The sequence below is a fragment of the Macadamia integrifolia genome, chromosome 9 (assembly GCF_013358625.1).
Source record: "Macadamia integrifolia cultivar HAES 741 chromosome 9, SCU_Mint_v3, whole genome shotgun sequence".
NCBI lineage: Eukaryota > Viridiplantae > Streptophyta > Magnoliopsida > Proteales > Proteaceae > Macadamia > Macadamia integrifolia.
Genome location: NC_056565.1, coordinates 22,377,605 through 22,393,768, shown reverse-complemented (window position 1 = coordinate 22,393,768; position 16,164 = coordinate 22,377,605). Strand labels below are relative to the sequence as shown.

The 16,164-nt window shown below is 38.6% G+C and overlaps 1 protein-coding gene, 1 long non-coding RNA gene and 1 pseudogene across 8 annotated transcripts; 2 read left to right on the top strand and 1 right to left on the bottom strand.

The window, feature by feature from the left end:
- Positions 1 to 982: 982 nt before the first annotated feature.
- On the bottom strand, positions 983 to 13,214 carry LOC122088239 (putative leucine-rich repeat-containing protein DDB_G0290503). Of its 6 annotated transcripts, none has more exons than XR_006143020.1 (4): positions 13,073 to 13,211; positions 4,161 to 4,268; positions 1,212 to 2,533; positions 983 to 1,109 (listed from the first exon to the last, which is right to left on the bottom strand). XR_006143020.1 is itself a non-coding variant. In XM_042657432.1 (4 exons), exons 2-4 carry the CDS (start codon positions 4,252 to 4,254, stop codon positions 1,290 to 1,292), a joined length of 1,302 nt encoding a protein of 433 aa, XP_042513366.1. In that variant the 5' UTR covers positions 4,255 to 4,268; positions 13,073 to 13,214; the 3' UTR covers positions 983 to 1,289. The 6 variants fall into 6 exon arrangements, 4 of the variants coding, with proteins under 4 accessions (XP_042513366.1, XP_042513365.1, XP_042513362.1 ...); XR_006143021.1 differs by having other exon boundaries at positions 983 to 1,091; XM_042657432.1 differs by having other exon boundaries at positions 983 to 2,172; positions 2,209 to 2,533; positions 13,073 to 13,214.
- On the top strand, positions 10,872 to 12,201 carry LOC122088240. 2 transcript variants are annotated; one of them, XR_006143023.1, is made up of 3 exons: positions 10,872 to 11,030; positions 11,694 to 11,766; positions 12,102 to 12,201. It is a non-coding gene; the product is annotated as an uncharacterized LOC122088240 (long non-coding RNA). The 2 variants fall into 2 exon arrangements; XR_006143022.1 differs by having other exon boundaries at positions 10,872 to 11,206.
- A 278-nt stretch (positions 13,215 to 13,492) lies between the features above and the next one.
- On the top strand, positions 13,493 to 14,326 carry LOC122089623 (annotated as a pseudogene).
- Positions 14,327 to 16,164: the final 1,838 nt, after the last annotated feature.

Sequence of the window (16,164 nt, the reverse complement as noted above, 5' to 3'; positions counted from 1 at the left end):
CCAATGCCTAAATCAGAATCCTTAATTTTCCAAAAAGAATCGATCCCTTTTCAGTGAATCACCGTTGCTATTTATAAGCATTGTACTATCGTCGTTCATGGAGAGCCCCAACTCGTCTAACAATTGGCATGGGAGCTGATCCCTATTTTGTAGGAAGAAATTCTTGGGATATACAATTTTCCTAGGAAATTCGAGGAGATTCATCCTAGATTCCCCGCACCTCCAAGATGGTAGGTCTTTCACCGGGGGGGTTTCTTCCTTAGGGGCCATTCTGTTGAAAGAGCATCCGTACCGAGCCAAGTGCATCCCTAGGCTCATCAAGGTCCAACCCATGTCTGCAAGCCTCAAGGCTTCAGTGATTGAGCCACTCTTCTTCTTTAATCTGATGCCCTAACAGCCCTAATTGCAGAACCTTTGTGGATCCAAAAAAATAATCAAACACTTCTCCTCGGTTCATCTCCAACCCGAGAACGCAGGTAAGAATATATTTGTTTTCATTTGTTTTATTGCTATCTTCCTGGGATCTTGGTTATTTAACCCTGGTGGGGGTACTCTAATGACCCATTAGCATTTGTATATCTCACAGGAGGGAAAATTCAGTTGTGGTAATGCCAAAAAATTTATTGCTTTTGTGTTACTTTCTGGTACACTGCATAGATTCATAGAATGCTTCATCTCATAGGATTGATGTCAGTTGGGATTCGCATGAAGAGTAAGATTGATTTCAGATATAAGCTCAAGATTGATGCCGAAACTTATATGACTTGTTAGTTTCCCTTTTAGTGTAAGTAACTTTTTCTGATGGTATATCCTAGTGAAGACTATATATGCATTTTTTTTAGTGTAGAAAACAAGGATGTGCATGGAGAAGCTCTTGAGAGAGCTCCATCTCCAATATATTTGACAAGAAGAAATGGACGCTTACCAGTAAGGAATCTACCAATTGCAGCTGAACTCCAAAGGCAATGGCTTCTTCAACAGATTGAGAAGGATAAAAGGCGCATGGCATCCTTTCAATTGTTATTGGCTCCACAAAATGAAGTGAGTAGCCGGCTCCCAACTCAGAAGATGGGGGAGAGCAGGTTTTTCCACTGAGAAAACAATACAGACTGAAAAGATAGCTAGATTTGGTATCCATTTCTCAATTCAATTAACTAGTCCAATTGCCCTACAAGAGAAAAAATGAAAAAAATGGAGGTGGGCAGACTTACTGGACGAAGAAATGAAAATCTCAAGACATCCTTCAGATCATCAATTTGATCACAGTGGTACACATGCTGAGCACCTTATCACTTCTTCTCTTCCTCTATTTTGAGCACCTCATCTTCTTTCACGTTGAGTCTCTTTTCCAATTCTTCTATCTTACCATTTGTGTCCACAAGCAATTTCTTTACAATCCAAAGTGCTTCTGAGACTTCAACAATACGGCTCTGGAAGGAACTGTCATTTTCCTGGAACTCCTGGAACACTACTTCAAGTCCGGAGAATGAATTTCTTGTCTTCTCCAGTGAACTCCTGATCTCAATGAGATCTCTCTGAGCAGTGTCGATCTCATTCGACAATTTGGAATTTTGTTCCTTGAGTTCTGTACATTCTTGTTGGAACTTCTCTTCTTCTTTTCTGTAGACTTCTTTCTTCTTAGCAAGTAATTGTTCTGTGACATGAAGGTTATTGTTAGAGATCTGCAGGTTAGATTCAGCAGTGTTTATCTCATCCTGTAACCTTGTAATTGCTTTGCTTCTGATTATTATTTCTTCCTTCATCTTCAAAGTCAGCTCAATACCCGAATCAATCATCTCATCTTTCAGGCCAAGGTTTGTCAGGTAGGTTTCCTGAGACTGATCCAGAAGTTGTCTGTGCTTTTCAATTGACCTTTTCAGCGCTTTCTGCAGATTAACAACCTTGCTAGCTAGCTCAATGTTCTTTTCCATCGCCAGAATCTTTCTTCCTTCATCTTCTTGTTCTTCTCCTGCAATCTGCAATTTCAATTTGCTTTGGTTATCCTCTTTCTCTTTTGATATTCTTTCCAATTCTAAAATTTTGTCTCGTAGTCCAGTTTGAACCAACTGCAGCTTCAAATTTTGCTCTTCAAACTGCTCTTCTAGTTCCTTTTTCTGGGTTTGTAAAGAGGCCAGCTCTAATTGTAAACCCTGTATTATTCTCTGTTCCTTCCCATCCTGCAATGTTGAATTGTCATCTTTCAACTGATCATCTCTGGCTTGCAGGTCTTCACAGAATTTCTTCCCCTTATCATTTGCAGCTTCAATTTGTTGTTTAATGCTTCCACTGGCTTTCTCTGCTTTCCCCTTAGAAGAATGATCTGAATCGGAATATTGGCTGGAACTTGTTCTTTCTTGGTAATGAAATTTCTCCTTTAACTCTGCAGTATGATCATCATGATGTGCGTTGAGTGATTTGTGCTGTTTGTAGTACTCCACGACGAGGTCAACAAGTTGTAACTCTACGTTCAAATTGCCCACTTTTCCTTCAACTTTGATAGGCTTCAAGATCCTTTTCACTTTATTCTCAATTTCTGCATTTAACAGGATGCTCTTAATCCATTATTTGATCATCAATCAAGTAAAATAATACAAGATGAACAACTCAAGTTATAAAAGAACATGGCAGGCCACTAACAAATTACGGGCAAATAATCAAACTGGAAATTGAAGCTAAAAGAAATGGATAAACTGCTTAACTTAATCACATGAGCAAGTAAGCTAGCTATACAATTGAAATAACAGCTATCCAAGAGAACAAACTTCAGAGATTCAATCCTAACTCCTAAGAAACTACCAAGATTGAAAACGTAAGAGCCATTGCCATTACATTTAGAAAAGAAATAACAGCAAATAAAGGAGGAAAAAAGTGAACCAGAAGCACTAAGCAAATCATGTTGTTGTGTAAGGGTGTAAAGAAAATGGGTAATGAGGATGGTTTATTCGCATATTAAGAATTGTATTTCTTCTCATCTAGTTTCTCAGGTATGATCAATTTTCTTTATTTTGTTAAAACTAGCTTAATGTGTGAGTTAAGCTACACTTTGTAGCCACCTGGAATTAAATGCTTTCATTTTGGTTTGCCACAACGTCCGTGTGCCTACAGTCTTCAACAAAAATGGACCCATTTCTGTACGTCACTGAAATATAACAACATAGGGCGAGAGAACACTACCTGGTCGCGTAGCCCCTGATCCAAGGAGGGGGCCAATGGGAGTACATCCAAGCATCCAACAGGGGGGGCATTTCACTGTCCTGTGTTTGAGTGCAGGAGCACACTACCGGGTAGCATTCTTTTCACCAAAGAAGAAATCTGTGTTTTCTATGTTCCTCACTTGTTACCACTGAATTTAACATAGTACATCCACCCCCGGAAAAAAAAAAAATTAACATAGTACATATTTGATTAGACAAAAAGATTACTCCATTGCACTAAGTACCAATATTCTAGGCACCTCACTAAGGAGTTTACTTCTGCCATTCACTCAGATAGTATTAGTCAACTACTCAAAGGTCTCTACCAAAAAAAGAAACTACTGTAATGTCTATTTCCGGGGAGCTAGCACCATGTCCATTATAGGAGCATGGTGGTCATCCAGTAGAGGGACTGGAGGTTTGAGTATTGACTCCAGCCACTGTTGGGTCAAGTCCTACAGTGGGTCCCACTTGAACACAGGCATAGCCAACTGCACAGCTGGAATCCAACCAGATTATCTGAAGAACACAGTGTCAGCATTGTTCTTTTCTGTTCTTACAGGCTCATACCAGTGAGGAAATCTTGAAATGGTAATAATAAGATAAAATAGCAGCAGAATGAGCATTATAAATTGGAAATCAATTAATGGACACAAAAACCATAGGATTTACTGAAACTAGACCTAAGGAATGTCTGGAAACAACAAAACCATAACAATAACATATATAGAGAGTAAGAAAATTAACCTACAACTGGACCTTAGTTGTCAAAATGACAATATAAACAGAAAATAATATGAGAAATAGAATAATTTTTTTTCTTGTTCAGAAAATACTATAAAATATATTTATCCGACTTCCTAATTCCATTCTATCTTGTCTTCATTGGAGGAAAAACTATGAATTTCTTCAATGACATTTGAAAGATTCGGACCATTTCCTAGAAGATCTGGAGAAAGAAATCACCTTTTCTTGTCTCTTCAAGAGGGTCAGTTTTTTCAGGAGCAACATGTGACCCCAAAAGGGATTTTATTTCATCCCTCCCTTGATGTTCAGTCATCCTTGGACAATGATCTGGAACAAAGAAATCAAACAGTTGTCATAATTTGAACATGCTAAACGTGACTCTGTACAAGAACTAGATTATTGCTCAAGATATTAGAAGTCTGCCTGTACATGTTTAATCAAATTTTCGTGAATGAATAATTGAAAGATTGGAAGTACAGACAGAAAATTGAAACTAAAATTTAATTGAAAGATTTTGAACCTACCAAGGAAATTAATAGTTCTCCCAAACAAAAAATGATTTCTTGATGAAAAAAGCTGCGTATTCCTATTTTAGGTAGCATATTTTTTTATTTTTTTTTTTAGGTAGCATATGTTATCTGTTAGCAACTCTGCAATTATATATTCCAAAATGAGAGGAGGAAATTGAGCTAAAACCCTAACCAAGAACCTCAAAAGTGAGAATCTAAATCATTCAAAAGGATAAAAGATGGGATGAAGAGTGAAGACTCACATGCGCCTGATCTTTTTGATGTCCTGTGATGTCGCTTCAAGACAGATCTAACCAAATTTAAAACATAGGCCAACAGCACAAACACAAATTTAAAAATTTCAGCTCTGGCCAAGAACACAAAAAACGAAAACCAAATTTAAAACGTAGGCCAAGTGCATAAACACAAATTTAAAAATTTCAGCTCTCGCTCACACCACACCCAAAAGAAACTGAATAGCGACACCAACCCAAAGGTGTAGCCAGACTGGATCAACAAGTACCGGTAGACCTCAATCGACAAATGAACCCAACCAGGCTGACTTACCGGAAGTTAACCGCCTCGTAAGAGCCCAGGAAGGGTCATGGAGGAACAATTCACTTAACCTGAGGCCTTAACTAACTTGTTGCAATGCTCGATCCAGGTAGAAGGACAATCACCCCCACGTGCCGGAATAAACCATGGTACAGGAAGGACTCATACCCATATTGTGGATATGAGTGACGCGTGTACATGGTCGGAGCCATTATACAAAAGAGGAGCTTAGATCGAGGCACCAAGAAGAGTGCCCTGAGCAACACCTGTATGCTTAGAGTCTGATACGAACCAACTATAGGGGTCGAGAAGCCAACCCGAGGCCCCTTACTGAAGCTGAAGTAGAGCAACAAGACCTAGAATGACTGAGTGAGAAAGTGGACAGCCTCAAAAAGCTGTCGTCAGATCTAGAAGTAGCTTTGGCACATAACACCTTGTCACATGAGTTAATGAATGCGGTTTTTCCACGGAGCTTTCATATGCCTACCTTCTCAATGTATGATGGGAATACTGATCTGTCTGACCACTTGCAAAACTATAGCTCCATGATGAACATGTATGGAAAAGTCAGATGCAATTCTTTATCGGGCATTTGCTGCTTCCTTGAAAGATGCGGCCATTCTTTGGATGTCTAACCTGAGACCAGGGTCAATCAAAAACTATGATAAGCTCACTAAAGCTTTTCTTACGAGATTTCAAGTAAGCATGAGGCGAAGGTAGACACCTGCCAACATTATGAATGAGGTAAAGGACGGGCGACCAATCCGAGAATTCATACCAAGGGCACGCTGGAGGTGAATAATACACCTAATGGAGTAGTATACAGTTCCTTATGTAATGCTATTACACACCTCAAATTGGTTCTATCCATTGCCCTCGACTTGCGAGAGACCATGACGGAACTACTTCAGTGGTGTAAATAGTATGCCAATATGGGCGATGTCCTAGCTGCCAAGGGGATCATAGACAAACCAGAACAAGTTGAGAAGGATAAGAAGAGGCCACAACGATCGAAGGAAGACGATCGGGAACAAAAGAAAACTAAGTCTTACCATCCCATTGAGAAACATAACAACTTGGACCAGTACGAGTTAGATAGGTCTCGACAAACCTACTTCTAGAGATCCATGATAAAAAATTCTTATGCTGGTTAAGACAGATGATCACCAGGCTAGAGGAAAAGAACCCCAACAAGTACTATAGATCAAAGAGATCATGGGCATGACATGGAAATTTGTAAAGCACTGGAGAGAGAAAATCGTTTGCACCTCGACACCAGTAATAATATGCTTACCGGACTGACCATCCTCACAATCTTGGGAGGACCAGGCATAGGATCAATTAAAAAATCAAAGGCACATGCCCGATTGATCTGCACGAATCCATGTTTGGGTATATCTTGCCTGCCAGAGGTAACAAATCATCGAGACGAGACCAAGGTGTAGAGGGCGGAACCAGTTGAAGACTTGGTTACAGTGTAGCTGGAAACTGACAAGTGGTGCCCTACTGAGTGAAGTACAGAGAGATGAAATACTTTCCTCCAAGAGTATCTAGACGTCTTTTCCTGGTCAGCATCAAACATGCCAGGAGCCCCAAAAGACTTGGCTGAGCACAACCTAAATGTCGACCCAAGCCACAGGCCAGTCCAACAAAGGTGTCTAAACTTTACGCAAGAGAGGCAGAAAGTAATCAACGAGGAAGTGGATAAGCTACTAGCCTTTGGATTTGTCTGGGAAATAAAATTCCCCACTTGGGTGGCGAATGTGGTGATGGTCCCAAAAGCTAATTGTAAGTGGCGAATATGTATTGACTACACAAATTTAAACAAAGCATGCCCGAAGGATTGCTATCCCCTACCTAGGATCGATCTTCTCATAGACTACACAGCTTGTCATAAGATGCTTACCTTTATGGACGCATGATCGGATACAATCAAATAATGATGAGAGGTGAGGCTGAAGAAAAAATAGTGTTCCTGATCGTGTGTGGAAACTTCTGTTACAAAGTTATGCCTTTTGGACTGAAGAACGTGGGAGCCACATACCAGCGGATGGTAAACCTCATGTTCAAAGACCAGGTCAAACGCAACATAGAGGTATACGTCGATGGTTGCTAGTCAAGAGTAGAAAAAATAGGGGAAGCATTTAACGTATTGCGAAAGAATCAAATGAAGTTAAACCCAACCAAATGTGCATTTGGCATGACGTCAGAAAAATTCGTAGGCTTCAAGGCATCCGAGGGAGCCATAGAAGAAAACCCCTCAAGGATCCAAGCAATCTAGGAAATGAGGCCTTCAAGAAACATCAACGAAGTGCAAAAGCTGATAGGGAGAGTGGCAGCTCTCAATTGCTTTCTATCCCATGCAAGAGACAAATGCCATTCGCTTTTCAAAACCTTAAAGAACTGATGGAGCTAAAAAGAACCATGGAATGGAAGAGTGCCAGAAAGCGTTCAAGAGTTTGAAGACATACTTGGTCATGCCACCCCTACTAGTCCGAGCCGAGCCAAGTGAAGAGCTTCGATGTCCTTAGTGGCGGTCAGCGCCACACTTATGAAGGAAGGTGAAAAGCGACAGAGGCCAATCTATAATTTGAACTTTTTGTTTAACCCTAACTTTAATGGACAACGTTTTCCTTAACTTGTAGAGAAGGAAGATTCCTCTCGCCACTGGTGATTTGACCTTCTGATTGGATTCTTATATCATCATAAAGCTTCAACCCCCTATTGTAAAGGGTAAAAAACACGTCTCTAGTCCCCCTAATCCAATTAGATAAGCCGAAGGCAATGGTGTGAGGATTCCTTCTTCACCACAACTGAAAGAAAACTCGAACGTCTAATAGTTTCCACACATGAATAATTTTTTCCTTTTTACTTTGCAAGTTATATTGTTCCACAAAGTTTGTGAAGTTGAGAGAATGGAGAGAGATGAAACCAGTAATTATATGTTACTTCAACCAATATAAGAAATCAACATTCTCTGAAATGTGCATTTTTAATTATTATTTTTATTTTGGTCAAAGCGAAACTTTGCAATTGTTCATGATAAGTTCTTTTTTTTTTTTTAATGACCTTTGTGTCCAAAGAATGTAAGAGTAAAAATTATTTTACTTATATGTGGCTCTTATATCATGCAATCAAGAACTATATAAATTTGTGTTCCTTTAGGTTTGATAAAGATCAATTAGCAAGTCCTTCTTGTGAATGCATGCCTTAGTTTTGAAAAGTATTTGTACATCCTCACAAGTAGAGTTTGATCTACTTAGAATAAGTTGACAAGTTTCCATATCATCTTCTAGCCTTGTACATAATGATTTATAAGGGCACTGCATCTAATCAATGACTCATTAGATGAGAAGATTTGATTCTAACAAAGGAGGAAAAGAGCATTGATCATATGTGGGAGGAGCGGTGAGCATATAGATGGAAAAAGGGCTTCATTGTAAAAAAATAATAGAAACGAGGGAAGTATTAGTTTTATGAATTATAGTATAATATTATAAAATCAATGAACTCACCTCTTACCTCTTGTAGCTAGATCTACAAAACTTTTCAATTAAAAAAAAAAAAAATCTAAGTTTTGAGGAAGGAGATTGCTTCATTGCAACCTATTGGTCGCAGTTTTGAGTTGGGAAATCAGCTTCTACGTGAAGCAAGGGTAAATGCAGCAGGGTAAGACTACAATATTATGACTCTCCCCAAACTCCGTAGTGATGTGAGCCTTGTGCACAGGGTATCCCCTCTTTTTTTTTTTTTTTTAAAAATTGAAGATCTATGATAATCTTTACATATTCTTTCTATTTTCTTAGGGTTCAAGTGATAATGGTTGATTTCAGTCCTTAAACAAGTAAACCTCACATGCTATGAGACAACCAAATACTAATAGATCACTAGAGTGATACCGGGGTTTGAATAACCAAGATCCAAAGATGACAACACTAAAACAAATGAAAACAAAGTGAAAACGAAAATATTCTAAACTGTAGATGAATCCTTTTAAGAGATTGGATTGTCCACAAACGATTGATCTGTGTTGTTTTTGTTGTCTTCTTCAGAGTATTGAGCCATTTGCGATATTCAATCTAGTATTGTTTTTCAACACTTTCCCAAGATCAATGCTTTAGTTATTAAATTTCGCTTAATTTGCATAAAAAAAACCCTTTTCCTATATAAATGTAAAATAAAAATTATATGTAAATATATCATAATTGTTATTATTACTTTTTAGTAATAAAATGTATCATTAGTTAATGGCAAAATGGTCGCGGGTACGTGCAGAAAAATAGGAATGCAGAACGTTCGAAGCTCGGTGAATGTTCACGTGAGTGATATGATTGACACGTGTTAAATATGTTAATCCTGCTAACAGAGTTGTAAACGGTTACAGTCTGTTTAATATTATTAATATTTAAATAAATAAATAATAAAAATCCCAATATAAGTGAACTCCTCCTTTCATTCCGCTTAGAAATCTCGATCCTCTCTTTCTCTCTCTCGTTGCTTCTTCTTCAAGGTTGTTCCTTCTTTATTCTTCATTTTTCACCTCTTTCCAAGTTGAAGTTTTGCTTACCAATTTCAGTGAAGATTTGCATCCATGGTAAATTCTCATAGGTTAATAATATCTACATAATAAGTAATAATAAAATCCTATATATTCAACAGTTTTGTTTACTTTATAAATTAAAATTTGTCTTTTGCCATATATGCAAACTTTACTGTCTAAATCACTTCCCTGATGATTAATATGTAAACATGATTTTTGGATATGTATGGCCAAGTCTCCCATATGTTCAGTGCCTGAAAATAGTTATGTTGATTTTTTTCTTATCTCATTCTATTTTGAGAGAGAGAGAGAGAGAGAGAGAAAGATGATGATGATGGCAACTGTAGAAAGAATGAACAACGTTGAAGAAAAAACAAGAAGAGAGAGAGAGAGAGAGAGAGAGAGAGAATTGAGATTTCCCAACAAAATCGAAGGAGGAGTCCGCTTATATTGGATTTTTATTATTTATTTATTTATTTATATAAAAAAATATTAGACAAGTTAAATAACCACATCCGTCATCTCTCCACCATAAAAACTAGGAATCAGTTACAATATAAAAAACTAATAGATGGTTTAGATTAATCTAAACTTAAATTGACGACTAATATTAAAAGAAAGTAAAAATAAGATTGCAATACGTACGTCCTGCTATCACTCGCCCTTAGTTAATATAGTTTAAAATTTAAGGGAGGTGTACATGACATGGTATGTGATTACGTAAGCTTCTATTTCAACCACGTGCAGTGGAACCTACTCTGGGATTGAGTCGATTGACATATATTCTATCTGTACGGCAGGGATCTACGACCTCGGACGTGGCCCACTAAATAATCTTTAGTTTAAGTTTTAACCACCATACCTTTTCGAAGTTCGGACAAAAGACAGCGCGGGAAAGGAATCAGCCTCAGCCAACATAAAATCTCACCTGGTACACCGGTCACCTTCAAATCCGAAACGTACTGGTATGAATCGGCCTGTATAGCTGTATCAGACAAGTTTCCCTTTCACTCTTCTAAAAATCGAATTTTCTCATTTTTTAACCGTTTCACCGATACAGTATCGACACGTTATTAAAATGGCCATTAACATTACCGACACGTGTTGGCGATCCGAGATAGATACCGATACTGATACCGATACGTCAAACTACGTGGCCACGCCCACTCTCCGGTCTTCAACCTTCACTGTTCGGCTCTGCTTTAAAAGCACACTCCCAGTAACCTCTCAATTCATATTTTTTGCCAACTCGTCTTCGAATTTTCAAGAAGCTCGAATCGATTTTCGGCGACGATATCCAAGATTTGAGCTCGTACTCGCAGGTGCTTATGAATTCTGTTTTCTGGATCGATTCTTCTTTAATTTTTCTAGGCAAAATTCTTTCGATATCCATTTCTTCATTTCTTTCCCACTCGCCTTCGAGTTTTCAAGAAGATTGGATCGATTTTCGGTGACATATCCAAGATTCTGAGCTCGAACTCGCAGGTACTAATGGAGTCTGGTTTCTGGATTGATTCTTCTTTTACTTTTTCTTGGAATAGATTTGCGAAATTCTTCCGATATTCATTTCTTCGGTTTTTTTTACCACTCGTCTTCGAATTTTCAAGAAGCTTGGATTGATTTTCGGTGACATATCCAATATTCTGAGCTCGAACTCGCAGGTACTAGTAGAGTCTGGTTTCTGGATTGACTTTTCTTTAATTTTCTTGACGAAATTCTTCCCAAATCAATTTCTTCACTCCCCCCCCCCCTTCGAATTTTCGTGATGATATCCAGATTCTGACTCGACTCAATGAGAAACTGGAGTCTGTTTCTGGATGATCTTTTTTTTTTTTTTTTTTCTGTCGAAATTCTTGTGTGGAAGTTGCTGTAATGCACTTGTTTTTTTACCCCGCAGATTCTTGGTTCATCAAGTTCTTGCAAGAAAATTTATCTGAATGTTTAATCCCGTCAGAGGCATTTCATTGATTCTTGACTCAATTCCTATGTTGTGAGATGATTTAGTTTTGCAGACTAAAAATTCGCAGTTGTTAGCTGTTTCTTGGATCCATCGACTCTGTTCCTTTTAAACTTTCTTGAAGCTCAGGTCCCCCTCTGCTTCTCATTTTAGTATTGAATTTGGTTTTCGTTTTTTGTGTTCTTGGCCAGAGCTGAAATTCGCATTCAAGGTTAGATCTGTCTTGAAGCGACATCGCAGAACAGCAAAAAGATCAAGGCGCATGTAAGTCTTCACTCTTCATCCCACCTTTTATCCTTTTCGATGATTTAGATTCTCACATTTGAGGCTCTTGGTTTAGGATTTTAGCTCAAGTTCCTCCTCTCATTTTGGAATATATTACTGATAGTTTCCTTAGTAGGTTCAAAATCTTTCAATTAAAGTTTCAGTTTCAATTTTCTGATTTGTCTGTACTTCCAATCTTTCAATTATTCATTCACGAAAATTTGATTAATCATATACAGGTAGACTTCTAATATCTTGAGCAATAATCTAGTTCTTGTACAGAGTCATGTTTAGCATGTTCAAGTTATAACGACTGTTTGATTTCTTTTTTCCAGATCATTGTCCAAGGATGACGGAACATCACTGGAGGGATGAAATTAAATCCCTTTTGGGGTCTCATGTTGCTTCTGAAAAAACTGAACAGCTTGAAGAGACGAAAAAAGGTAATTCTAGGAAATGTTCTTAATCTTTCAAATGTCATTGAAGAAATTCATAGTTTTTCCTCCAATGAAGACAAGACAGAATGGAATTAGGAAATCAGATAAAGATATTTTATCATATTTTCTCAACATGCAAAAAAATTATTCTATTTCTCATATTATTTTCTGTTTATATTGTATTTTTGACGACTTAGGTCCAGTTGTGGGTTAATTTTCTTACTCTATATATGTTAATGTTATAGTTTTGTTGTTTCCGGACATTCCTTAGGTCTAGTTTCAGTAAATACTATGGTTTTTGTGACCATTAATTGTTTTCCAACTTATGATGCTCATTCTGCTGCTATTCTATCTTGTTATTACGATTTCAACATTTCCTCACTGGTATGAGCCTGCAAGAACAGAAAAGAATTTGGTGCAGCATGAATTCCAGTGCACATAATAAATTACTTCAGATGGACTGTTTTATCCCGTTAGAGGTTTGCAGTCGATTTTATGGGAGATTGGTTAAGAAAACAAAGGTCAAGTCTCTAGATTAATTTTCAAGCTCCAACTCTCATGTATTCGTCTTCAAATCAACAATAAGACAGACCGAGTAGAAAAACATCAACAACATCCACATAACATTTACTTCAAAGCTCAGAAATCACTGAAACCCAAATTGGTACTCCGAAAAGCCCTAAATTAACTGTAACAGTGAATCATTTCAGAAAATTTACGAAAACGAGGGCAATCTGAACAGTTCTATGAGCAGTGAAAAGAGGAAAACAGAAATCTTAAGTAAACGAAATCCTCATTAGGTGAAAGCTGTGCAAAAATTTCCACTCTTCAACAGATATCAGAAGAGAGTTGTGAATTGTAACGCTGACCTGAGAACTGGTTAGAATGGTGAGAAGCGCAGCTACGAAGTACCACTCCATCTTGCTTTGCTCATACTGCCTCTCACTGGGAAGACAATTTCCCCACTTATTGTTGTTACTTGTTAGCGGCTTAATTACCAAACTACCCACCTCAGCTTCGGTGGAAGTTTATATCATTACATATTAGATGGGACTTGTGTCCAAACTCGAAAGTACCAGAAAAAAAAATATATGGTAAATATCACTCCCCTGAACTATGATGAAACAACAACTTAGCCACATATCTTTTAAAAAATATCATTCATCTCGTTTTTCAAGAAAAATATTCTATCTAATGACCTCAATGTTAAAAGTGACTGTTAAGTCAGTTGATTTTTTTTCTTAATACCCAAAATACCCTCCTAAACATAGAACACCTAATATACCCTTATGAGCCACAACCACCAACATCGCCACCTAACAAGAGTCTCTCTACCTTTTTCAAGCCAGACCCAAAAGTATCAAACTCTCCAAAATACAGCAGAACCAAGTGAAAAAGGAAACAGTAGCACCGCCATATCCCAATCCGAAACCGACCGCTACCAATTCTCCACTCAGTGCGGCGCTCCAATCCCCTCGGAGCAAGTCTAGAAGGAAATTCTAGATGGACTCTTCAACGGTAGCTCCCCCTTCGTGGGCTTCGCCCCAGCGCACCCGGTTCCCTTCCTCCTGCCAAAACAGATCAAAGGCTGGGCCTCCAACGGTGCCGTCTTTGAGAACCTCATCCGCAAAGTTAGGCCCACGACCATAATCGAAGTGGGTACCTTCCTCGGAGCTTCAACCATCCACATGGCCCAGGTCGCGCAGAGACTCGGCCTCCACCATACCCAAATCATCTGCGTCGATGATTTTCGAGGTTAGGCTGGATTCCAGGATCTCATCAAGGGCGTACCGATGATCAATGGGGACGTGACGCTGCTCTACCAGTTTATGCAGAACGTGGCCCACTTCAACGTCACCAATACGGTTCTAGCCCTTCCCTTCTCGAGTGCATCAACTCTGGTCAAGTTGTGCGAGTATGGAGTGTTTGGGGACCTCATCGAGGTCGACGCCGGTCACGATTTCGACTCGGCCTGGTTAGATATAAACCGGACTTACAAGATCTTGAGACCCGACGAGCTCATCCTTGGCCACGATTACTTCACCGCCGCTGACAAGAGAGGCGTCCGGCGAGCTGTGAACTTGTTTGTGCCGGAAAAAAGTTTTTTTTCATTAAAGGTATAATGGGTGTTTCATGTTTAGGAGAGTATTTTAGGTATTAAGAGAAAAAATTAGCTTGATTTAATAGCGATTTCTAAGGCTGGGTCATTAGATAGAATATTTTCTTGGAAGGAAGATGAGTGATATTTTTGAGAAAATGTAGGGTCAAATTAATATTTATCATAATTTAGGGGAGTGGAGGAATATTTACTAAAAAAAAAAAAAGAGAAGACAAATTTTTATTTTATTTTATTTTATTTTATTTTTTTAGTAAGATGATTTATTGCAAAGCATCAGATTTACATAACTCTAAAAGCCAAAGAGTGGATAAGGGTCAAACCATCCCGCCTATTAGAGATAGGGCCTTTTGGGCAAATCAACAACATAGTTCAGTTCCCTTGAAAAAAAAAAATGAACATTCTTGAAAACAGGATGATAAGTAGAGAATGTCTTGGTAAATGGGAAGCACCTCCGATATTGAAGTGGTGTAATTCTGAAGAGAGGTGATAAAATCCTTGTTATTTGATTCGACAACAATTTTCCAACAATCTTTTCCAATTGCAAAGAGCAACCCTTTCCTGATTGCCAGAGCCTCTCCTGTAATGAATGAAGTAAAGTGGATTGGATCTGAAACTACAAAAAGAAGTCTACCAGAGGAATTCTGACAGATAAATCCCACTCCACTTGTTTTATCATGAGATAGAGCTGCATCACAGTTTATCTTGAACACACCCACAAGAGGGGGTAACCAGGTAGGAGGGGGAGAAAGGGTTGAGGTACCCAATAGTGAATGAGTCTGATTTCTGTGAATATTATAGAATTTATTATGTGCAGTGGCTGCTTAGTTGATAACCTATGCTGGAGTCCAATTCTTGTGATTGTAAATCAAGTCATTCCTCGCCTTCCAAAGTGACCAACAAATAAAAGAAATAGGGCTTATTATCCCGTTAGCAGTAGCCTTTCCCATTTCAAATAGAGAACTCCAACTCTTAATCAATGGAAGAATAGATGGGTTATCATACTCATGCATCACCAAATTGAGTGAACGCCGCTCTAGAGAAAGGACAGCCCAACAAAATATGATCAATTGACTCTAGAGAGGCCCCACGTCAGAGACTGGAAAGGTCAAAGGGGAGTTTCCATATTTGAAATCCTTCACTTGTTGCGAGGCCTTGAGCACATGCCTTCCATAAGAAGGATATAATTTTTGGTAGTGTCTTGCATCTCCAGATATGCTTCCTGTAAGATCAAACACCAAGAAACACGAATAATAAAGACACAATAGATTTGTATGACACAGAGATTTAACGAGGTTCACACATCAGGGTGGTGTGCTACGTTCTCCGACGAAGAAGAAGATGATTTACTATGCAGAAGAGAAATTACACCCTAGCAGCAGTGAGAAAAAACTCGCTCTGAAACCTTAGCTGTGTGAAAACCCTATAATACAATGATTTTCTCAACAAGCAACAGTACATTATATATACTCCAAATCACGGGTCGACCCATCGGGTCGCGGTCGATTCGGTCGAACCATACCGCAGCCCCCGTACCCCCATACGAGATCAATGATGGGCTTCGGGAGTGGGCCTATCAGCCCAACCCTTTTGCTTCCATCACAGATCTCAAAAAATTTCTCATTCGGGTCACCACCAAAATATGCCAGATCGGGTCAATCTTTTTTAAGGATCAAGAATTCGAGACAAACTTAACACTTCCAGATCATAGAAGGGATTTTGTTCCATTCCTTCTGGTGGGGGGAAGATGGATGAGAACTCTCAATCTCAGCTGCTTTAGAGAGAGTATGATAGGCTGGCTTAACATCAAAGACTCTCTTCCTGTTGGCTGTCCAAACAAGAGTG

Excerpts from the sequence above, each read along its gene's own strand:
- LOC122088239 (XM_042657431.1), bottom strand. The coding sequence starts at position 4,254 with ATGACTGAACATCAAGGGAGGGATGAAATAAAATCCCTTTTGGGGTCA. Across the intron at positions 2,534-4,160 it reads TCTTGAAGAGACAAGAAAAG|AAATTGAGAATAAAGTGAAA; the intron begins GTGATTTCTTTC and ends TGTTAAATGCAG.